The 24,608-nt window shown below is 32.1% G+C and overlaps 1 protein-coding gene across 2 annotated transcripts in view; it reads left to right on the top strand.

Annotated features, from left to right (window-relative positions):
• The window catches only part of LOC118185018 (serine hydroxymethyltransferase, mitochondrial-like), a 58,268-nt gene that overhangs the window by 15,771 nt on the left and 17,889 nt on the right, over positions 1–24,608 (top strand). For both annotated transcript variants that reach the window (XM_035354786.2, XM_035354787.2), the window contains exons 2-5: positions 14,882–15,055; positions 15,177–15,256; positions 15,401–15,601; positions 19,159–19,240. In XM_035354786.2, the coding sequence (XP_035210677.1) occupies positions 14,882–15,055; positions 15,177–15,256; positions 15,401–15,601; positions 19,159–19,240 (537 nt within the window). The remainder of the gene's footprint in view (positions 1–14,881; positions 15,056–15,176; positions 15,257–15,400; positions 15,602–19,158; positions 19,241–24,608) is intronic.

Raw genomic sequence — 24,608 nt, 5'->3', positions numbered from 1 at the left:
TTTTGGGGGAAAGCGACTATATTTCGTCTTTGGTATTGGATTCATTGATCTTGGTTATTTCTTTATGTTCACCATTTTGGTTTTGGTGAAGTTAGTTGTGTACTAAAGTATACTGTTTGAATTCATGCGTGTGTCTTTTATGTCGGCATGGTTTACGTTTGTTTGAGTGCTTAGAGTTGCTTACATTTTTTTGAGTGTTTTGTTGTGTTGTGAGTTATATTGGGTGATTCTGATTCTTAATAGAATTGGTAGGTTAGTTAATTGTGTTTTAACTTAAGTGTTTTGCTAAAGCTTTGTAATTTTTGCCCAGTTTAAGAGCTGGTTTTGTTTCGAAGTAATTCTTAAAGTTTGCCACTGTCAACACTACTTAACGTATCTTGCAGTATGTGTGTTGTAAAGTCAGAGACTATTGATTCTTTCTTCTTTTGGGAATGGGGATAGGATTTGTTATATATTAATTGTTATTATTTTCAAGCTTTAAGTTATTTGCTTACTTAATTCGGTTTTGATCAGTAATTGAAGTTATTCATTTTTGCTTTAGTTGTTTAAAGTTAATTGTAAGTTTAAACTGTAACTTTTTGTAAACTTTAAATTTAGGTTGGTTGCTTTAAAAGTCTTCTTAAGTTGAAGTTGTTATTTTAAATTGAGTTTAGGAACTTAAGTTTCTGTTTTTGTACTTTTTGTTTTTGACCCTTAAGGTTGTTTTATTTAAGTTTTAACTTTAATTATTTTAAAGCCTTGTTGCTGCACTTTTGGTGTGTTAAATTTTTTTTTTTTTTTATTTGAAGTAACTTAATTTTTCCTCCTCTTTCTATTAAAGTTTATTGAATTCATATTTTCTGACTGGTGGTAAGGTAAATCAATTGTAATTGAAACTCAATCTGGATAATGAGTGTATATACTTAATTTCTGCTGAAGAAACAATTTATATTGTGCTGACATTTTTAATGACTTTAATTGTTATATAATAATTTTTAATGTCCTAAATTCGTTTATTGTGTTGAAAAACTATTCACTGTTTATGTAATTTTCATACCCAAACCGTAGGCTTGGAATTCATTCTCAGTATCCCTTATCTTGAGTTTTCTGCATCCCAAAATTCTTTCGCCAAGCATTTTAACACATGTCTGATTCTTCACCACATGTTCTGATGACTGCACCACCTGGAGTATTTGCATAACCGGGAGCCCGTTTGCTGTGACATCTCTAGCAGAGAAATGTTCTACGGGGAGTTTGTTTATGGGAGTGAAAAGTCCTCGGATAGGATGCTCGCAATGTTGGAGTTGCACCCCAAGACGAAGCTAATCCTCCCCTTTCCATCAGCAGAGAGGAGGTTGACCTAGCATAGTAACCTTGAAGGCTGCATGGTTGAACCGTGATAGTTGGCGTCTTCTGGTAGTTGGGGAACCCTTTCTCCTGAAGATTTCTCTGTTTGGGTTGCTGTGCTTGGCGTTCTTCCGATTATCATACTTCGCCAATTTTTTCAAAATCACGCCAGGTACTAGAGTGGCTGCACAATTGGGACGAGAGGAAGAAGAGAATGAAAACAAGAAGCTTCGCAGCATGATCATCGCAAAACCTAATTTAGAAGTGGAAATATTTCCTAACGAAGATGAGAATTATGGAACGGCTGCTGAATGTGAAAAGAAAGCAGAGCCGTGGAGGATAAAGCACTAGATCCAATGGGAAAAAGACCCCTGCATCAATGAAGGTTTAATTTTTTGCCGAAATTAGAATGTTGATTTGGGACCAGCAGCACAGGTGTCTGCCTGAAGGAAATTGCAGAACGCGGAGTTCGAAGACGCCAGCTCGGGACCAGCGTTTAGTTTATTTTTTATTTCGTCTTATAGATTTTCCTTCGCTTTATTGTACCTTACAACTGCAGTATGAAAAATTAGATTATAACGAATGACGGTGTACATTCGGAGGGGCCGTCTCCCATAATTTTAGAATATTAAATCATTATAAGGTATGTGCCTGTTTAATTTGATATGTCAGCCAAAAATGTTAACGTTGATGACCGCCACCACCCAAATTAAACAAATTGTAACTGTAAACCTTTAATGTCTCTAAATAAACATAAGATTGATTTACATACTTTTGTATTGTTTAATTTTAGTTATTTTACACTGGACCTTAGTCATAGAATGGGTTTAACCATTTGAGAGGCGGTATATAAAATAATTTAAGTTGTGGTAAAATTTTGCATGAACTATAACTTATGGACCCTAAGGAAACAAAATTGAGACTTAAAAAAAATCTAAAGCAAAATCCTAAATTTTGACACACCCCTCTAAGACATTTTTTTTTGCCAGGTAGCTGCCAATTGTTAATTTTTGTTTGTAGAGATGGGTGCTTGAATATAGTTATGTAAGTCTGAAGACAAAAACTTTTAAAATTTCCATAGTGATTTAAAATTTTAAAAATTAAATTTGTTTTTATTCACTTTTAAGCCTGTTTTTAGAGAAATGAACCTGAAAAAAGGCATCAAACGACATATTATTGTAATACTTGTCCCAACAAGCCGGGCATGCATCTTGGGAATTGTTACATGAAATATCATAAACAAAAAAATTACAGAGACCAATTATACAATATTTAAGAAAATAATACAATATAAAAGAAATAATACAATAAATATCCAAATAATACAATATTTAAGAAATTATGCTTATAAAAGTGTAAAGATATATAAAATGTTAAAATATAAAAATTTTATACATTAATTTGTGTGTGTAAATGATTTTAAGTTACTGGTAAGAAATGCGTCAAAAAGGCTGCGATACGTCTCAAGTTGCTGGTGCGACGCGCGAAAAAGGTCCTGAGTGCAAAGGGTTAACTCATGAGCCGTCAAACTAAAATTTCAGGATAACAAGGAGGAAAAAAACAATTTTGGCACCTGAAAAAGTTATGATGATTGTAGTATTTTCTAGGATCCTAAGCATCATTGACCTTTTTTTAAAAGGGGGCAGATGATATCCTCCTCCCCCAACCCTCAAAATTCAAATTTTCTGGTTGCATAGGATTTGTGCCTTGTTTGCTCTTTGTTCAAATTTTAGATTTTATAAATAAAAACAAAGCTTTACATGAAACTCTTGCTTTTCAGTGAAAATTGTGTGAAAACTTAAACATTTTCTGTGATTTATGCCAAAATTTAAAAACTTTTTCTGTTTTAAAAAAAAGTGTAATTTCTATTCATCAGGAGATGTTTTATTAAATTGTTTAATTTTTAGATATAATTTGGCTATGTTGGGAAGGATGTCAGGCACCCAGGGCACTTTTCTTGCCTACATGCCTGCACTTTCAATTTGTCATATAACCTGAAACATTCTCAGAAAGTAATTTTTAGTGGGCATGTTAGAAGGATATGATGCATTAGTTTCATTCCTTACAAAAAATGGATATGAGAAGAATTTTTGATAGGTATTTGTTGTAACTTTCTGACTGATCTACCTCTAATATTTGTAAATGATACAATTGTGTTTTTAGAAACTACAGTGATATTTTTAATTTGATGTACCATTTATGCCTGTCATAGCATTTCTTTGCATTAAGCTGTAGATTATTCTTTTAAGCATACTTTTTTATGTGTCAAGATTAATGTATTGGAACTGCTTGCTGATGCAGTGAAAGCTCGACTAGAGAAATGCTCAGAAAATACTGAATGCCATATGTGAAAATTCCAGATAGTTGAGAATTTTAAAAAAATATAATTCTTTCTAGAAAAGTTTTTTTTTTTTTTTTTTTTTTTTTTTTTACTATCAGTAATGCTTGAGAAAAACTGACTGCCAGATATGTGAAAATTACAGATAGTTGAGAATATATATATATATATATATATAAAAAAAAAAAGCAATTAACTCTAGAACAGCCATTTTGTGATGCCAAGATCCAGTAACTCTGAAAATACTCCACTGCATGCTTTAGCATAGAATGTAGATATAAAATATTAACACGTTTGCTGCTGTGCGCATTTTATGTGGTTTGCCCGTGGCGCTAGTATGAATTTTTTTATTATTCGACATATGTGTAAATATTACCTATAAAAGATAAGGTGAGTTATATAATCGTGTTTAATGCGTATTTTGTGTTGGGGGTCACTGGTAATCCCTGATGTACTGTATAACATTTTTGAAATTTATTATTTACATTTCTGCAAAAGATTATTCTTCAAACCATTATAGTAACAATGGTATTATTTAAAAATTTATCAGTATTGATATTTACTATAATTATGTATTTTCACTACGGAGGTTTGTTGCAAATTACTGGTGACCCCCAAGACGCTGCAGCCAAGTGAAGTGCTGGCCATCAGTGACTCCATGGCAGTCAACATGTTAGTAATTTTTTCAAATGTGAGGGAAAAAAATAACTTATGTCTTTCTTTACAAAAATTAAACTGGCTTATCATGAATTAATCAAGTTTCATAAAACCAAGGTGAAGTTCTTATGATAGTGTTGTGATGTCACACTTATCCATTATTAGCAGTGCTAAATCACTCTGTTGGTAAAACTAGATGCATGTTAATAGTATACTGGTAAAACTAGATGCGTGTAAATAGATATTTATAATGGCATTATAAATATCTATTTTATTTAATTTTTTCTAAAATATTCCTCTTACTTGACCTTTACAATTAGTTAGGCTTTTACTGTACAAAATGATAGACTAAAGTTACACACATCCCGCTTTTGGGAGGACTGTCCCGCATCCTGCCGATTTTTAAAAATGTCTCGCTTTTTAGAAAACATCTGTATTTCTTATTTTAAATGTACTGTAAAAGTATATTACCTATTATTTATTTATTAATTATTATAGTAAACATAAAGAAATAAAAAACACATAAAATGCATGCAGAGTAAACTAAATTAGGAGATGTAATGAGTTAGATTTATTCGGTGGTGTTCGATTATTGTCGTAACGTCTTGCCAAGGAATATGTATTATTAACAAAGGAACAGCTAGCATTAGGTGAAGGGCTATTTGCTTTCCACACCATAAACCACAATAAAAGTTTCAGATCAATTGATTGTACTTCGCAAATGATCAAAACATTGTATGACAAAAAATTTGCATGTGCAAGGACAAAAACCGAAGCAATTATTTGTAATGTTTTTCCACTATATTCGTTTACACTATTGCAGAAAGAATTAGATTAAATGCACATTTATATTGATATATTATGATGCTTCCAACCACAAAGGTTTAAAATTATTTCCCACAATTGTTAGACTTTTTGATCCAGAAACAGGAGTTAAAATTAGAATATTAGATTTTGTTTCATTGCCGGGTGAAACTTCATAAATAATTTTTTATTCAATAAGAACTATTTTAAAAAAGAATAATTTGAACAATAAAATTATTGAATATTCTGAGGATAACACTAACGCAAATTTTGGTGGAAAAGGTAGAAAAGGCATCAATAACGTTTTTACGAAGCTTAACGAACATTTGAACCAAAAAATTATTGGAGTAGGTTGTGCAGTGCACATTCTACACAGCACTATTCAAACAGCATCTGACTTACTTCCAGTGGATCTTGAAAATAATATTGCAAAAATTTATTTGTATTTATATATATATATATATATATATTATATACTGTGCGTGTTGAAAGTTTGAAGAATTTCTGTGAAAACGCAAGAATTCGAGTATAAAAGGTTATTGGTTACAGCAAAACACGATGGCTAGCTCTTTTACCAGCTGTAGAAAATATTTTAAAAATATACGAACCATTAAAATCATACTTTTTACCATAAGATAAGTGTACAAGAATATCGCAGCTCTTTTTAGAAAATGACACATCACAAATTCGGCTTCAGTTCATTCCATAACCAAGCTACATTATTTCACAATGCTGTGAAAATTATTGAAGGGGACAAAATTTTAATTACAAGAGTGTCAAATGAAATCAATAATTTAAAAACAAAATTGCGAGAAAGAATTGATGATGATTACGTTCCTTTAGTTATTCGAAAGGACATCACTAGGTTGGAAGAACACGGTGCCATTAAATGACCGGATTTTCTGAAAGAAGTCAGAAATTTTTATAACTGATTGGATTATCTTGAAGAACAAACAGTTCAATTCGAGAATATTAAAAATGTTCATTGGCTGAAATTAAAAAAGGAGATTTTATGGGAATATGTGGAAAAATCTTTTTAATATATTAGTAACCATTTTCCGAAAAATAATATTTGCAAAAATGATCTTTTTGATGAGGTGTCATTGGTAAAAAGATATGCTACTGAAGAAAAAATTAAATGTTGGTTGTCTGCAAATGTGTAAACAGACAAAAAATGGACGGAGTTATTCCTTCATTTTAAACAGAATAATATTCCTTATGAAAATATTATAAAAATTGTAAAATACATGCTTTCCCTTCCAGGAACAAATGCAGCAACAGAACGTGCTTTTCCTAGTATCAATAAAATATTGACAATTGAAATAACGCAGTTGAACAATAAAACTTTAAAATCTGTTTTAAGCGTAAAATATAATTTGACCAATTCATGTGAGAAATTTCACAACAATTTAATAAATGATCTGAATCTATTGCAAAGTATTCACTCGGATAAAAAATATTACCGTGAAAGAAAAATCATAATTTTTTTAAAATAAAGTTTTAAATTAATTGAAAAACATAATATTCAAATTATAGTTTTTTACAAATATTTTTATAGTAACCAATAGTTAATAATAAATATATATTTGTATATTTATAGACAAGTGAACGACTACAATAAAATATATTTTTTTGAATTATTGGTCTGTTTTCACAACTAAATTACAGTTCTCATTTCATTCCATTTGTCCCACTTTGTCTCAATGAAAATGTGGTCACTTTATGATAGACATAGTGCATATCCCTCAAAAATGCCTATACTGCATGAAAAACAAATTTGTTTATAATCGTGAAAGGTGTATAGTTAAAAAATATTGCCAGTATAATTAGTTGCCTGCAATACTTAGCCCTTTTGAATTTTTTAAGCTTTTGGTTTACTGAGTCAGAAGAGAAAGATCATATTTAACCAGCCAATGAATTCAGTAGTCTGCTGAGCTATGTCTTCTTTTCATATTGCTCCTAAATTGTGATCAACCTGATTCGGTAATATCTTAAATGCATAAAAATGTATTTAAGGATGCTCCTTGGTGAAAATTGGCGATTGGTCAGCAAGGCACAATCTCAAGATGGCCACTACACAAAACCAAAATCATCAAAGTCGAAGAATTGCACAATTTTGGTGTGTATGTACACATTCATCTATTTTCACTTGAAAAAACATCAGAAAAATGGACAAACTCTGCATTGTGTCCCTTGACTTTGTACACATCGATCTATTTTTACTTAAAAAAATCAGCATAATAATGACGTCATACTATGTTAAAACAAAGTTCTCATCACCAAAACTGAACAAAATTTGTAGCTAATCGAAGCTCAATAAGGTATTAATTTAGTTGAGGTAAGTGAATAATGACACATTTTGTAAGGTATAGAAATATAGTCAAAGTATGACAACTTTTCTTATAAACTATTGCTAGAATTTTAAGGTCAGTGCGTTAATCTCGAATTCCTCAGTTTTCTGCATATTCATCTCTCACTCTAACAAGACAAGTATACCATAAATATGAGTAGTAATATACATACAAAATGTTGAGCTTGATAGTTGTCGCATTTGGAGATAGACTGGATAAGAACTGCAATTTGTGCGTTTCTTTAATATTTTCAAATTAAAAGTGTTTTTATTTTTCAAATCTTATTTTCAAACAAAGCTTCTAAATCAAAGTATTCAGTGCCAGAAACCATTGCATTTTTGTAAATAAGCTGGGCAATGCAATGTTAAAGAATTTTTTTTTTTCTTGTATCAAAAGTAGGTAAGAAAAAGCAATCATAGTTTATAAAACATGCTGATGAAACTACAAATTTGTGAATGAAGTCCTAATCTCTAATGAAAGAAATTTAGGAGATAAATGGTGTGGAGTATAGAGAATAATGTGCTTTAACTATAGTTAAAGCTCGTAGTTAGTTAAAGTTGCAAAAAGATACGTTGTGCGGTGAAATATGTTGTGTTTTGAGATTGTATTGTGTAATAAAAGTTTGATGCAAGCATATTGCCAACAGAATAAAGGGCTATAAAATGTGCATTAATGCACTGAAAGAAAAGCTGGGTCCTTAGTACTGCTGAGGTGAATCTTTGAAATAACTTTCGGTACTTATATATTATACTGTCGACAGTCGAAGGAGTTGATCTGTCGCCAAATATTGGTTACTATCGAACCATGAAAGTTGGTGGAAATTCCACCAAAGTTGCACTAACCATTCCTACGATATTCTGGAGAAAGCGATACCTCTTTATTTAATAAACAATCAGTATTTGACTCAGTTTGTTTCTGTGTTTCCTAAGAAGGCTTCCATTGATTTCTACTATTTTGTTAGCCCCTCCGATTTTATCAGAAATTCTGTTAAGAAAGCTATGAATGCAAACTTTCCAAAAGTAATTTTTCCAATCTGTTATTGTTTTGTCAGCCATATTCAGCTGACCATATGGTGCCCATTACTGTGCACTTTTTCCTGGAAGGATACCATAACTTTGAAAAAAAAATCCACTATTTACTGTTCTGTAGAAGGCAGGTTGCAAATGTTTCTTGCAAATTGCGAAAAAAAAATATAGCAGTAACAGTTAATCTATATCCTTGTTCATAAAGCAAATGATGGTTTATTCAAAATTAAGTTTACATCAAAGAAAAGTGCAGAAGTTATGAATGTGCTATTATGTCATTTTCATCCATAATTGATGCTAAATTGCACTGTTCGGCAACAGTTTCTCAGTTGGTGACATAATATGTAAGTACCTGACTTTTTCATCCTTCTGGGAAGATAGTGCTCTCTAATACATGCCTCATAATAAATACCAAGGTATGGCTTTGCAATTTGAAACAATTTTATTCCCCTCTTCAGTCATCTGACATACGAAACCCATGCAACAATTATGGAGTATGTGGAGCTCTCTCTCACTATATAGAAAGAATAGAAACTGGATTTGGGGAAGAATGGGTATCTGTTTCGGTTGAAGTCATGAAGAATTTAGTGGAATCAATGCCAGGATGCATAAAAGCTTGGTTAGAGTACATTTAAGGGTGCCCCTTGGATTATCGATAAGTTGTTTCATTTATCGCCAAGTTGTTGTTTCATTTATTGCCAAGTTGTAGTTTCATTTATTGCCAAGTTATTTCATTTATGGTAACCTGAGTAGTTGAGTGTTATGCAAACCTTATTATGACATAATTGGTTGCGTGATTGCAGTGAATTTGACTGATGGGAAAAGATTTGTAAGGGCTTGTTTGTGTATTGGATATTCGTTAGGAAGTACATTGCTTATTTTGTGGTTTACACGGTAAAATAACTGAATGTGGTAAGATTAATTTGAAGTTTCTGTACAATTTGGAACGAAAGGGGAAAAAAGCATTAATTGACCGGTGTGTAAATGAAGGTTTACTCGGTAGCCATTATAAAGTGTCCTGTTTGTACGAAGGAAATATGTATGGTCGAATGTCGAAGGATACTGGCACTACAGAGGATTTTTTTACTCTTATTTTTGTGAATTTATGTGGTGATGCCAGTATACAGATTCTAGTTCAGATAATTTTAGGAAGTTTTTGGATGTTGTTAAGGAATTTTGTTTGACTGAAGACACATAAATTTCTAAATAAGGTAAGTGGATATTTCCTTTGTGTAGTGCTTAGATGCTATAAGGAATTTCCTTTTTTTATGTTAATTCATTGTTAAAATGTAGTTTATTGAGATTATATAGTTCTTGCTTGGCTTCTAGTGTAGAATTGGCCGCTCCTTTGACTTTTTCAGTGAAAATAGATCAATGCGTACATAGACAAAGTCAAGGGAGTGCGAAATGGCAAGTTTGTGCAAGTCTCCGATTTTTTTTTTTTTTTGAAGGGAAAATAGGTGAATGTGTACATGGAAACCGAGTTTGTGCAATTCTTTGACATGTTATTTTGCCCTTGTGTAGTGGCGATTTTTGCAAGTCAGAGTACCACAAACTCGGTGTCCATGTACTGCCAAAAATCACCAGTTTTCACCAAGGGACACCCGTAAATATATTTATGGGTATAAATATTACACAAATGGCTTAGTGATTTTTTTGGTGGGGGCTAGCAATGTGCTGAATGCTTGATTCCTAGGATTTGTATAATTTTTTTTTTTTTTTGAAAGATAAACTTTTTTATTGAAAATAGTAAAGAAATTAAGACACAATAACACGCCGAATAAATACTAATTCAGAAGTCAAACAACAAAAATCAGCGTTATACCTACAAAATTTTCACAGGACTAGTTTCGATGGTTTTACCGAACTATCATCTTCAGCTGCAAAACCACAAATGAACAAGATAGGAAATAATGTTTAGATAAGATAAGAAAGCCTGGACAAGAATAAGCAAGTGGCGCCATCTGTTGGCGAAACCAGAACTAAAACATAATTTCTCTAAAAGCCGAAGGCAAATTTGGAATGGAATTAGGATCGTTAACTAGAACAGAAAGATTTTTATGAATGTGAAATGCCTCTAGAAAATCCAGTTCTCCAATGGAAGATGTTTTTTGAATAATTTTGGCAGCAGAAAAATTGAAAGTGTGATTTTCGGACCAACAATGTTGAGCAACAGAAGACCTCTGTGTTTCCTTTTTTCTAACATATGCCTCATGTTCTTTGACGCAAAATTTTAAGGCTCTCTTAGTTTGGCCAATGTAAATTAAACCACACTGGCAAGGAATCCTATAAATACCCCAGGAATTCATATCCGGAATGGGGTCCTTGAGTATAGAAGTTGGAATTTTATTGATGGGAGAAAAAACAACCCGAAAGTTAAATTTCTGCAAAATATGTGCAACTTTATAGCTAATTGATGGAAAGAAGGGAATGACAACAGAATTTTTATAATCTCCTAAAATAAGAGTGTGGCTTTTAAATAAGAATAATAAATTTAAAATAAGAGTGTGTTGAGATGAGAATTTTTTAACTGCTTGATTAATAATGTTGGGTGAAAAGCCCCTGTCAATAGCTATTGCTTTTAAATAATTTAGTTCTTCATCAAGGGCTAGTTTGGAGGAGCAAACTTGAAGAGCACGGAAAACATAGGAATAAAATGAAGCTAACTTTTGTTTAGTCGGATGACATGATTTAAAGTGTAGTGGAAGGCAAACCGATGAAGGTTTACGGTAAACTGTAGTACTGAAGTTGGATGTGTTATGTGTGACCAGAATGTTGAGAAACGGAAGAGAATTGCAAGTCTCAAGTTCAAAAGTGAACTGAATAGCAGGATCAATTTCATTGTTGAAAGAACTTTATTTAAATCATCTTTATTACCTTCAAACAGGGTAAAAGTATCGTCTACGTAGCGGAACCATGCCGGGAAGTTTAAAGTTTCAAACAATTTTGATTCATAATAATGCATGTAGATATCAGCCAGGATGGGACTGAGGATGGGACTGATCGCAGTTTTTATTTATTTTATTTATTTTTATTTATCAAATCTTCGCAAATCATTTCAAGCAACTTAAAACATTCGCTTATCCCATCTGTTGCGAATTGTGCCAGATTATATGCTCTTCCCAAAATTCATAAAAGTGGTATTCCTTTCCGCCCTATTGTATCAAATTTAGGTACTGCCTCATATCCTTTAGCTAAATATTTAGTTTCTAGATTTTCCACTCTATTAGACAATAACATTTACACCATAAAAAATTCAATAGAGTTTGTAAAAAAGGTTAAAAATATTTCTCCTAGTAATTTACTCATGGTTTCTTTTGATGTAAAATCATTATTCACCAATGTCCCAGTGGAGGGTGCATTAAGATGTCTAGAAACCAGACTTCGCGAATTTCATTTCTCTTGCATCGAAATTGATGAGCTAATTTCTCTCACTCAACTCTGTTTGAAACAAACACATTTTGTTTTCCAAAATAAATATTACAAGCAAACTGAGGGATTAGCCATGCGAAGTCCCCTCAGTCCCATCCTGGCTGATATCTACATGCATTATTATGAATCAAAATTGTTTGAAACTTTAAACTTCCCGGCATGGTTCCGCTACGTAGACGATACTTTTACCCTGTTTGAAGGTAATAAAGATGATTTAAATAAAGTTCTTTCAACAATGAATTCTATTGATCCTGCTATTCAGTTCACTTTTGAACCTGAGACTTGCAATTCTCTTCCGTTTCTCGACATTCTGGTCACACGTAACACATCCAACTTCAGTACTACAGTTTACCGGAAACCTTCATTGGTTTGCCTTCCACCACACTTTAAATCATGTCATCCGACTAAACAAAAGTTAGCTTCATTTTATTCCTATGTTTTCCGTGCTCTTCAAGTTTGCTCCTCCAAACTAGCCCTTGATGAAGAACTAAATTATTTAAAAGCAATAGCTATTGACAGGGGCTTTTCACCCAACATTATTAATCAAGCAGTTAAAAAATTCTCATCTCAACACACTAAAAGCCACACTCTTATTTTAGGAGATTATAAAAATTCTGTTGTCATTCCCTTCTTTCCATCAATTAGCTATAAAGTTGCACATATTTTGCAGAAATTTAACTTTCGGGTTGTTTTTTCTCCCATCAATAAAATTCCAACTTCTATACTCAAGGACCCCATTCCGGATATGAATTCCTGGGGTATTTATAGGATTCCTTGCCAGTGTGGTTTAATTTACATTGGCCAAACTAAGAGAGCCTTAAAATTTTGCGTCAAAGAACATGAGGCATATGTTAGAAAAAAGGAAACACAGAGGTCTTCTGTTGCTCAACATTGTTGGTCCGAAAATCACACTTTCAATTTTTCTGCTGCCAAAATTATTCAAAAAACATCTTCCATTGGAGAACTGGATTTTCTAGAGGCATTTCACATTCATAAAAATCTTTCTGTTCTAGTTAACGATCCTAATTCCAATCCAAATTTGCCTTCGGCTTTTAGAGAAATTATGTTTTAGTTCTGGTTTCGCCAACAGATGGTGCCACTTGCTTATTCTTGTCCAGGCTTTCTTATCTTATCTAATCATTATTTCCTATCTTGTTCATTTGCGGTTTTGCTGCTGAAGATGATGTTTCGGTAAAACCATCGAAACTAGTCCTGTGAAAATTTTGTAGGTATAACGCTGATTTTTGTTGTTTGACTTCTGAATTAGTAAAGAAATTCTTAAAGATTTTAATGGCATTTTCTTATCTCTGTCAAAGCAGATGATTCCATGCACGAACAATTTAGCATTTTAGTGTGTGAATGACAAAACTTCTGTATGCTAAGGTGCCATTGTCATCATCAGATAACGTCTTACTTTCATGAAGTGAAATTTTTGAGTCTGTATTAATTGTTGCTACAATGTGATACTTTTTTAATTAGTGATGAACTGAAAACAAAATTTTAAGAACTTCAGTAAATGCTTTTGAAAAAGAGAAATATTTTTGAAGAAAATAAAATATTGGCTGTATAAACTGAATTGGTTTCTTGAGACCTGCTTTTCATAAGGTCTCAAGAACCTTATCAGTTTATACAGCCACATTTTCAATAAGTGTAATTTTTATTATCTCTGATTCCAGGAGCACCAGTTGCTTCAGATTTTTAATCCAAAATATTGCATTTTAAACATATTTAATATGTTAGGAAAACATTTAAAAGAGTTTTTTTAGAAAAAAAAAATTATATGTGGATAAAAACTTGATATATATGGTCGTCTGCCATATCAAAGAATGAAGAATTCATTTATAATATGTGATGAACAACAGAAGTGTTAACAGAAGAGAACTACAAAGAGTATTATGTTGATGTCTGAAATTTTGCCTGAAAAAGGAATAAAAAATATTACCAAAATGTATTTATTCCACCATGAAGTTAATGCAATATCCAAATTTTTTTAATAATTTTTTCAAGTCAATTGTAAAATATTGGTAACAAGACCTATTAAACATTATAATAATACATTTGGTGACATTTATTTTAATCATGGACTTCATGATTTGCAAGATATGACATAATCTGAACTTGATGAGGATACCAATTTTATTTTTATGAACATACAAGATTCAATATTTTTGAAACAGTCTAGTGAGGTATTATGTTTTGGACTTATAAGAAATTTTGTCTGTATCATTTACATAAATTGCAATATTTGAATCACATAAGAGAGAATTAGATATAGAGCTAGTTCAAAGTTAATTATATGATTAATTTGAGCATAAAATAAATCAAACGAGTTTGACCAGTGCGTCAAGTTTTGTCAAGCGGCCTAGAGAAGAAAGCTATTTCAACAAGCATTTTACTTTGTGATTTTTTTCTACTCTATTCAGCATCTAGTGAGTAGGTACAGTATTTTTAACATAACTCAAATTGTTTATCATTGAGGAAATTATGTCATGATTCAGATAGTTGAATCTGTAAATAAATAGTTTTAAAATAAATTATCAGGACTTACCTTAGTTCATTCACCTTTTATTATACGAATTTTATTTAAGAAAAATATTAATTATAATAGTAGCATGGATAGTTTGTTATGTTATATTTTGAAGAAATGCTGCATGAAATTTGTGAAAAGATTAAAATTGTGAATTTTCCATGCTATTGTATGCAGACAATTATTAATCTGTTTAAACCAGATAAAAATTGCTCATTATATTAGATATTATGCACTGCAATAAAGCATGATATGCTATTTTAATGTTTAAAATTTCCTTGCATCTTTGATTTGCTTATAGCTTTTGGAATTATGTAAATTTAACCAATGTTTAAACATGTTATATATTTTCATTAATTATTCTCTTGCATAATTATACAGTGAGAGAATGCATATTGTGATTATCTTTTGTATTTTTCAGACATCTTATATTCTTCATGCTAGGAATAAAGCTAAATCCCTTTTGAACTATAGCAATATTCGTAGTATTTGGAAAGGTACTGAGCCATTGTGTGAAGATGACTCAGAAATTTGGAAGCTACTTCAAGAAGAAAAACATAGACAGACATCTGGTCTTGAACTCATTGCTTCTGAAGTAAGTCAATATACATACAAATTTTATCCCAAGAATAATTGTAGTTTTTTAACTTGCCTTGAGAGATATTAAATGGTTTTTAGAAAATCATAAACATTTACATACTGCATTTGTACTACAGAATTTCGCTAGTCGTGCCTGCTTGGAAGCATTAGGTTCCTGCTTAAATAACAAATATTCAGAAGGCTATCCTGGACTTAGGTAATGCCGTATTATATTTTATTATTATATATAAGATTTAAATATTTGGAGTTAAAACAACAAAAAATCTAACTTGCAAGACTGAAAATTTTTTTATTTGTAGCAGGTTGAATGTTTTATTTAAATTTTCATATTATTTTATAGGTATTATGGTGGAACTGAAGTTATAGACAAAATTGAACTTTTGTGCCAAAAGCGAGCTCTTGAGGCATTTTCTTTGGATCCTGAGAAGTGGGGTGTCAATGTTCAACCATATTCTGGTTCACCTGCTAATTTTGCAGCTTATACCGCTCTTTTGAATCCTCATGACAGGCTCATGGGATTAGATTTACCTGATGGTGGACAGTGAGTATCTGAATGACAATCTTGGTATTGATGTGTAGTTGTAGAAAATAAGAACTAAATATGAAGATTAAATCTCATAATTGTTTCTCATTTGGTGGTGTGGTTTAAACATGCAGTGAAACCATTGATCACAAATGGCCAGATTATCTAACAAAAAATGTTAGAGGATGGATATTGTATCAAGTTTCAAACACTCAAGTTGGCAGCAAATAATTTTCAAAGATGGTTTTAGGTAAACTTTCATGCTATATTCACACTTGAAGACCTCTTGAAATATAATTTTAATATTTCTATTGTGTAGGTCTCGTTAACAAAGCCTGGTAGCAAGTGACTTAAATAAGATTATCAGATGTTTGAGGTTTTGTCTGGGATTTTTAAATGAGACTGTTTGTATATCTAATTAATCTGCTTTGTCTCTAAATGCACCTACTGAGGTGTAAAAAATTTTTCCAACATTACTAAAAGAAGAAAGAAGTTGACTGCAGGGGTCAATACTGAAAGAGCTTTGAAACTTAAAAAGTGAATGCCTGATATTCATGTAGTGATTTTTATGAACATACAAGATTCAATAAATGCTTTCTAAGGAAAATATTATCTAACAAAAATCATGCAAGAGAGAACAACAGCAAGAATTGCAGCCATCCACATCGTATTCTGAATAGAAATAATTTCATAAAGTATACACTCTACTTTTCATTATCTTCAGTATTTTACTGCAAATGCACATGATCTGGAATTTTCGTACTCAGGAAATTGTAAGCCTAAACTTATACTATGAATTTGGCATGTAGGAAATTGTTATCAGATTGTATTTTAGACAGAGTTTTGATGTCTAGAATTTTTTGTTGTTTTTTCTTGTTGTTATTTATGGTATTGTGTCTTTAGGAAAAATCACGGGCTTGGAAATGAGCTGTTAAAACATAGAGGACTATAAAAATGAGTTCAACAAGAGGAAACTGAAACATCTTCAGAAGCAGCAACAAAAGGCAATCGTGAAGGAAATTTCATCAGAGGAAGAAAAATGAAGCTATTGAGTTCTTTGATCCACAAAATTTGTACAAAATAGGAGAGGTGCAAAGTGTCATGTAATACTAACAAACTGATAAAACAGTAGCAAGCTAGAGCAATGTGCTTTCAATGAATCTTGGTTAGTTACTTCAGTGCCATTTCTCACTTTAAAAACATTTTAAAACATAGACAACAAGTAATCACATTTAACAAATTATGGGTGAAAGGGAGACCCAGTGAATTTCATGTAAAGTCAACTAAGAGACATGAAAAGATAAGAGAAAATAGCCATGAAAGAGGATTACCTGATGTTTTTATGATAGGGATTTCTCATCCTAACAATAACATTTCTTCCTTTTTTCTTCCTCATAATTTTCTATTTATGCTGTCCACTCTCCTTTGTATGGGTATGGTAGAACTAAATTGAATTTTTGTGTACTTTATCTATTCTTTTAATATTATGTTTACTTTTGTCTTATTTAAAGATTTCTATTATTTTCATGTCATGAGCTTGTGCAGAGTGTGCTGTTGTAAATTTTAAATGATCGATTTCTGTACTGCAGGATTCAGTTTTCCATTAATTCCTGTGTAGAAAATAGTTTTGGTTTAGGAACATTTTGAATGGTGTTCAGGAATGAATCAGATTTGTAAACTGAGGTTTCTTTTTGCATTCAAACCTCACAACAGTGAATCTGATTTAAAACGAATGAACATTGTTGTCTTGTCCAATTTCCTAAATGCTTAATGTTATTTTTATGTGGCTTTAATGAACCTCCAAATGCTTGAAAATTGGATGAAATAAATTTCATGTATGATACCAACTGAAACTGGTTTTTGTATTTTTCACAAGTAAGTTTTAATATAAAAATTACTAATTCTTAAAATTATGCATGTTTAGGCTATTAGGGGAAAAAATCATTTTATACTTCTTTTTTCTCTAAACTTTAGCTCCACCTTTCTCTTTGCAATAACTAACCAAGATTCATACAAACCCTTGTAATTGAATGCAACTGTAGGGGCCTTATGCATTAGTTGAGTTCATATTTGGCAGGAGGCATGGTTTGACCAAAAATTGTTGTTATATATAACATTTAAATACTAAAGGCTTTGCTGTTCCAATACTTTGTTGAATAGACAGCCTACCCAACAAGCAATGCAGCATTTGGAAATATGCAAACCGATGTCATTGATGACTGTCATGTTATCCACTTGCGTATGTGTTAAGAGGGAACCCAGCTCATGTATAAGTATTTTATACTCCCAGAGCCAACAAAAAGGAAGACTGAGCATAAGTTGCAATTCTATTCAAGACTAGTGCTGTGAGGGAAATTTACAATTTGTGCTTTTCAGGAAAAGAGGAAAGAATGAATAAATTCTTAGAAGCAAGAGGCTGTACGTGTAATTCATTTTTTAGAGGATGGACATTTGTTACCATTGCTGGTTTGTTTTGTTTTAGTGTCTAAAATGCTGCTAAAGCTGTGACTTCTGTTTGGTGGGTTTTGTATTAAATCATTGTACTTTAAACCTGCATTGGAGTTTTGTAAAAGGGAAATATGTATTTCAAGGAAAGAGTTTAAATTCTGTGTTTGTCCGAGTAATTTATTGTGTGAAATTATTAATGTATGGTGAAACTAAAATTGAACAGAAAACAGATTTAATAAATACACATAATAATAATATTAATAAATAAATGGTGAAGATGATTAAAAATACTGCGATTCATTTCTTCTTATATATATATTTTTATTCATATGTCAATTTTCGTTTTTTTAATGATGTAACCCATTTTTCTGATCAAATCGAATATAACAAACCAAACTTTCAGGTTCTCAAAGTTTGTTATAGTGTGGTTTGACTTCATCTGACAGTCTGATAGATGAAAGCATTTGCTGTCATTGAAGTAGTGATAAAATATGAGGGCTTGTGTGAGAGTAATTAGTTCACTCTGTAAAGAGAACTTCTGCTTTTAAGTGTGTCATAATTTAAATCATCATTAAACTGCAAGCTAAAAACTGCACTTGTATTTTAAGCTGTTATATTTTTGAAGACCAGAGGCATATTAATATTTTAGTTTGGCCTTTTTCCTTTTTTTGTTTTTTTGTTAGGTGGTTGTTTTCATTCTTCCTGTAATAAGTTTTGTAAATTTGGTATTCTAATGGAAATTTCATAAAATGTATTTTACTTCCAAAATTTTTGGAAATTTATTGAGTTAATATTGCTTCTCCAAATAATTTTAACCTTGTTACTGAGTTCATGACAAAGCTCCAAATTCTTTGCATATTATGTGCTGCATGTCATTGTATAATTTCATTACAGTGGAGAAATATTTCATGTTTTTAGTAGTATGTGCAAAAAAAAAAAAAAAAAAAAAAAAAAAAAAAAACATATATTTTAGAATTGAAATAATAAATTTTGAATAAATCCTGTTTTTTAAAATCATGCTTAACTTTTTCTATTTAGGCAGAGGCTTTGGTTACTGAAGTTTATACATTTTAAATATTATATTTGGTTTGTTAGCCTGAGTTTCTAACTTATGTGTCTGTTTTCAGCTTAACACATGGTTTCATGAATGATCAGAAGCGAATATCCGCAACTTCTATTTATTTTGAATCTATGGGATATAAACTAAATGTAAGTTACAAATAATGTTATTCAGATATCTTTGAAATATTTAAGCATTGTTGAATCAGATATTAGAAGTTAGCTCCAAGATTGCTGGACAATTTTTTGTGTTTAACCACTGCCCTTAATCTGTGGTTGACTTTTTAAATGATGGTTAAGTTTCTTCTTAGTGTGCTTTTAAGATTTTGCATTTTGTTTTTGTGGAAATTCAAAAGTTGAAAATATAGTTTCTGTAATACAGTCAAAAGTCGTTAATCCGGACTCGTCGGGACTTCGGCGATTCCAGATTATCGATTTTTCTGGATTATAGATCATCAGTTTAAATCTCGTAAGATGGCATGCAGAAATTCTAAAATTAAAAATATGAAACCGTAATTTATGAAATAAAGAACAGTTATGATCTAAAGAGTATCAAAATTTACAAAAAAAAAAAAAAAAAAGCTTAATATTTATTTGTTTATTTTATTAAACGTTTCTTTCAATGTAAGTTGTTTAAGTTGCTTCGTTTTATGTGATAATACTTTCTCTTTAATTCTATAAACAGACATAATTTCTTATTCAGTTACAAAGTTCCGCTGTTCAAGTCCCGTTAATTGCTGTGCCAAGAATACCGACAAACTTGTCAATCGAAATTTTTTCGTTTTCTCTAACCTCTCTGTCACATTCTTCATGTCTTTATCCATTTCTTGCAGCAATTCCACTTTTTGTTTGTTGGACATTGAAACATACTTTCGTTTTGTAGATCCTTTGGAAGTTCCAGCATCGGAAATTCTATTTGACATAATCGAAAGTTCAAGTTTACTTTTATAAAATTGCTCTTACAGTCTGCAAAAAATAATAAGCGGGATTCAATTCGAAGATTAAGGTACAACGCAATCATTAACATTAACTGAGATAAATAATTAATTTTAGCTGACACCGTCCGTTATACATTAAACGCGCAGGCGAAAACGCATTCTGCACTTGCGCACACGCATATGCGCAGTAGTCAAGGTCTTACGTGCATGCGTAAAACGCCTGTGCGCATGTGCCAACGCGGCGCATGCACAGAAAGTTTTTAGCTTTGAGGTCTGGATTATAGATCATTCCGGATTATGGGTGTCCGAATTAACGACTTTTGACTGTATATATATATATATAAGGGAGAATATTATTGAATTGAAAAATTCAGTGATGTGGCCTTTTTTGTTGTTTATGACTAAAACAAGCACTCCAGTAACTTAATGCTCTCTTGCAGTCTTCTAAGTTTGCCTAATGGTAAAACCAACTCTGCCTATGCATAATGTAAATATGCTGACGGGAGGGGATCCCAACACCAAAAAGGAGTTGTGCTAGATAAACCAAATTTGGTATGCATGTTTATACATCTGAAAGATGTCTATTTGAATTTCACGCTAGGCACGTAAGTATGGTGCTAGTTATGGCATTATGCACATTTAGATCAGGTTTGCTTTAAATACACTATAAAGTTTGAGAGTGCTGTTTATTGTTGAGATTTGACGTAGTGTGTTGATATCAGCCAAGAATGTCTGAGAAGAATGAAGAAGCCATTATCAACAGCTTGGTTAGTTTGAACAATGTTGTGTAATAGGACTATTAGAATGGGAATTTTCTTTCCGTAAGATTTCAGAAAGACTTGGCAGGAATATATCTACTGTGCATGATTGTTTGTGGCAGTGGTCAAGAAAGATAGTGACCCAAGAAGAGGGAAGACTGCCATGATTGGTGTATGTATGGCTGTGGCGCATCATACTGCATCTGCAGCAGAAATTTGAGTTGCAGTTAGCACCACAGTGACATAACAAACTATTGCAATTCAGTTACTTGTTGAAGAACAGCTTCAAGCTAGACACTGTGTAACGTGTATTCCACTGACTCCAAAAGTTTGTGATGCCAGGGGTGTCAAGCTAGAGATCATTGGAGGATGGAGTAGAGATCTGTTCTATTTTCTGAAAAAAGCCAGCTCTGCCTTGGTGCCAGTGATGACCATGTGTTGGTTAGAAGAAGTAAGCTTCTACAACCAATCTGTCTGCGGCCTAGATACATTGAAACTACACCTGGAGTTAGGTCTGAGGAGCAATTTTTTGTGAGAGCAGGAGCACTGTTGTTATCCCATGCACACTGACTGTAATTTGTATGTCAGTTTGGTGATTCAACCTTGTTTTGCTGTCATTCATGAACAGCATTCAAGGTTATGTTTTCCTAATGGATAACGCTTGCCCTCATATTGCTGTTGTAACCCAATATGATCTACAGAGTGTCGACATGTTGCCTTGGCCTGCCATGTTTGGAACATCATTAAATGACAGCTTCAGTGTTATCCACACGGTTGCCACGCTACCTGGAAAACCGGGAAAAGTCAGGGAATTCGGAAATTGACCAAAAAATTCAGGGAAAAGTCACGGAATTTAAGTGTTTTAGTCAAAATCTGGAAAAGTCAGGGAATTTCATACAACGATCCCGCCAAGAAAGGCGAGTTTTGCGCCGACGTCGGAAGAGATAACTTTTTTGGTGAATTGTGTATCACGTGAGTGTCATTCGGGCAGCTGGCATAGAGCCAATTTTCGCAGCTCCAATTTGATTGTCTTTTAGAAAGGCAAAGCAAGTTTCCCGCAACGTTTGGTTTCCAGTAACCTCGCGAATTGCATGTGCAGTGCCTGAACTAAAGAAAGTACCGGTTCTCGTATAAAACAAAATGGGTTTAATCGTAGTATACGGTACATGAAGGTTAGAATCAATGAATATGTATTATAAAGAAGGAAAACCTCTCTGCAACAGACGTGGCTCCGTTCCATCATAGAGGGAAACAGCTGTGCATGCGCAATATATCTGTCGCCAAAGCTCGAAACCGGTGTCGAAGTTCGAAGGTTACGTTATCAAGAGTTCATTAAATGAATATCGTTTAAAATTTCTTTAAACTCTAAAGGAAAAAAAAATATTTTTTGGCGCAAGTAAATTAATTCATGGATTAGTTATTTTGAGGTAAAAAAAATACGAAAATACGTTTTTCGAAAATACGTAAAAATTTTTGCGAAAAATCCAAGAAAAAATTTTCTTTGATAAAACGTTTCTTCTTGGATTTTTCGCAATAATTTAAAAATGCATTTTTGTAGTTTTCTTTTTTGTCAAAGAATGTTTTTTCTTAACACATGTTTCTCAATTTCCTGTACACATCGCAGAGATGGAAATTCTGCCCGCCAGGTTACGTTGCCAAATCCCTTGGCAAATTTTTCCTCCACATTCTAGCGCCGTAATAGCATTTACGTGTATGAAACCTTTTCTAGTTTACATAGACATTCTTTGGTTAGAATAATCTCCATGTATTGTACAATGTGATTTGGCGACATGATGATGAGCAGTAAACGGCTCATTTTGTCCTTGGCAACAATTTTCAAAATCGTGCAAAGGCCGTAATAACGTATACTAAGATTTGACCGCAAAATCTTTTTAAACCTTTTTTTTTCTTTTCTTTTTAATAAATACCTTGTCATTTTGCTGTAAAATAAAAAAATAATAATCAGTCATCTAGGCTATCCATGTAATATAACTATATTCGCTAAAATATCGTTGATTATTCTAATTCAATTTTTAAGTAATTATTTTTATGTTATTCATATCATTTAATGTTGCTTCTTCCCTCTAAATTTATTTATCATTAGTAAATAATATTTCCAAATTTTAGGAAATTTTCTCTGGCACAATCCTGAAATTAATTTTAGCAGTATGATGACGTACCATCACGAAATTTTATGCACTTATTTTTTCCTTATGTATGCTGCGAAATAAATATAAATACCTCAATTTATTTAAAAAATATCATTAAATAGATTTCTTTCTTTCGTTTAGCTGCAGAATGTCTGCAAAAAAAGCCTATTTTATTCCAGATTGGGCAGATTCTAATCTCAATCTTTAGTGGAGAAAACAAATTATAATAATAATTTAATATTATAATTATATTATAATTATATTTGTGTTTTCAAGTGTTAAGGTGCCTTTTAAAAAGACACCTCACACAAATTAAATTTACCTAAAATCTAACCTAACTATTTAGCATTGCGTTGTGATTTATAAGAACCGGATTAGCCTTGTGTTGAACTGGTGATGATCATGAGTAATAATTAAATAAAACGTACATTTGTTATCCAATGTATATATCTTAAATTTTATTAAGTTTCTTAAGTGGAAAAGTAAACAAAATAATCAAACAAAGTGTACCAAGAATAATTAATAATAAATGTCCGCTGGGATTTATGGAATAATTAAGTGAATTTGCTACACAATACAAGTAATACCATAATTAATTTACCTCTTAGCACAGCCAACGTACATTACGTGGATAGACTGGAATTTTCTCGAAACATACCTGGAAAAGTCAGGGAATTTCATTCTCCTGTTTGAGTGGCAACCCTGTATACACCAGCATTAACATTCTCTGAATTGACCTAGCAAGTGCAACAGACATGGAATTTCATCCCATAAACTGTCATTCGCCACCTGTACGACACAGCATGCACGTTTGCATGCTTGCATTCAACATTCGGGCAGTTCCACTGTTTATTAATATACCAACATTTGAAATGGCTCTTCTTGCGTTTGCATAAACCTGTGATCTTGGAAAATTAATCAATTAAATATGTTGCTTAGAAAAATGTATTGCCAAAATTTCATTATTCTACATTAATGCTTTTTTGGTTTTGGGATTCCCCTCCCCAAGCAGTGTATGGGCCAGTTTACAAAGTTCTCCATATATAGGCATTGCTTTCAAGGCAAATAATTATTAAGTGCATTGCGATAATTAGTTACTAATTATAGGTCACTTTGTTTTATTTATGAAACAGCCTAAAGCTGCTACCAAATAATTTTCATGATTTGTATTACTTGATTTTTCCACTGTAGTATAAAGACCTTTTCATTTTAAAACGAGTAATTTTATGCTCTGGAGAGCTGTGACGTTTTATTAGAAGATGAGACTTATTCATCAAGAATCAAGAAGCTTTCAAAATTTTCTCAGCCATCTTGAAAATACTTGAACCATACATAAACTTGCATGCAGCTCACATACTCCTTCCAAAATACTTTCTGCAACTTTGCATTGTCTCTGTACATATATCAATCAGCAAGCTGTTAGTGAAATTTGTAGTAAATTCTTTGCCAAATTTTTTTTCCTTAGTAAATGGTAAATATGACAAGACTGTCTGCGAATCTGTTTAAGGCACTTTTTTAAACAATCAAATGATTAAGCAAGCAGAATGAATTAGGTCATCACAACTTAGGGTCTATTGATGGCATAATCCAATGTCAGTCTGTGCCAAGTGCTTTGCTCGCCATCGTGTGCTTTGAGTATATGGCATCTGTCCCATTACTTTTGAATCATGCT

Source organism: Stegodyphus dumicola, chromosome X1 (assembly GCF_044657685.1).
Source record: "Stegodyphus dumicola isolate Sdum_Otavi_A_Nest chromosome X1, ASM4465768v1".
Taxonomy (NCBI): Eukaryota; Metazoa; Arthropoda; class Arachnida; order Araneae; family Eresidae; genus Stegodyphus; species Stegodyphus dumicola.
The sequence above is the reverse complement of the archived record's forward strand: the minus strand, read 5'-3'. Positions and strand labels throughout refer to the sequence as shown.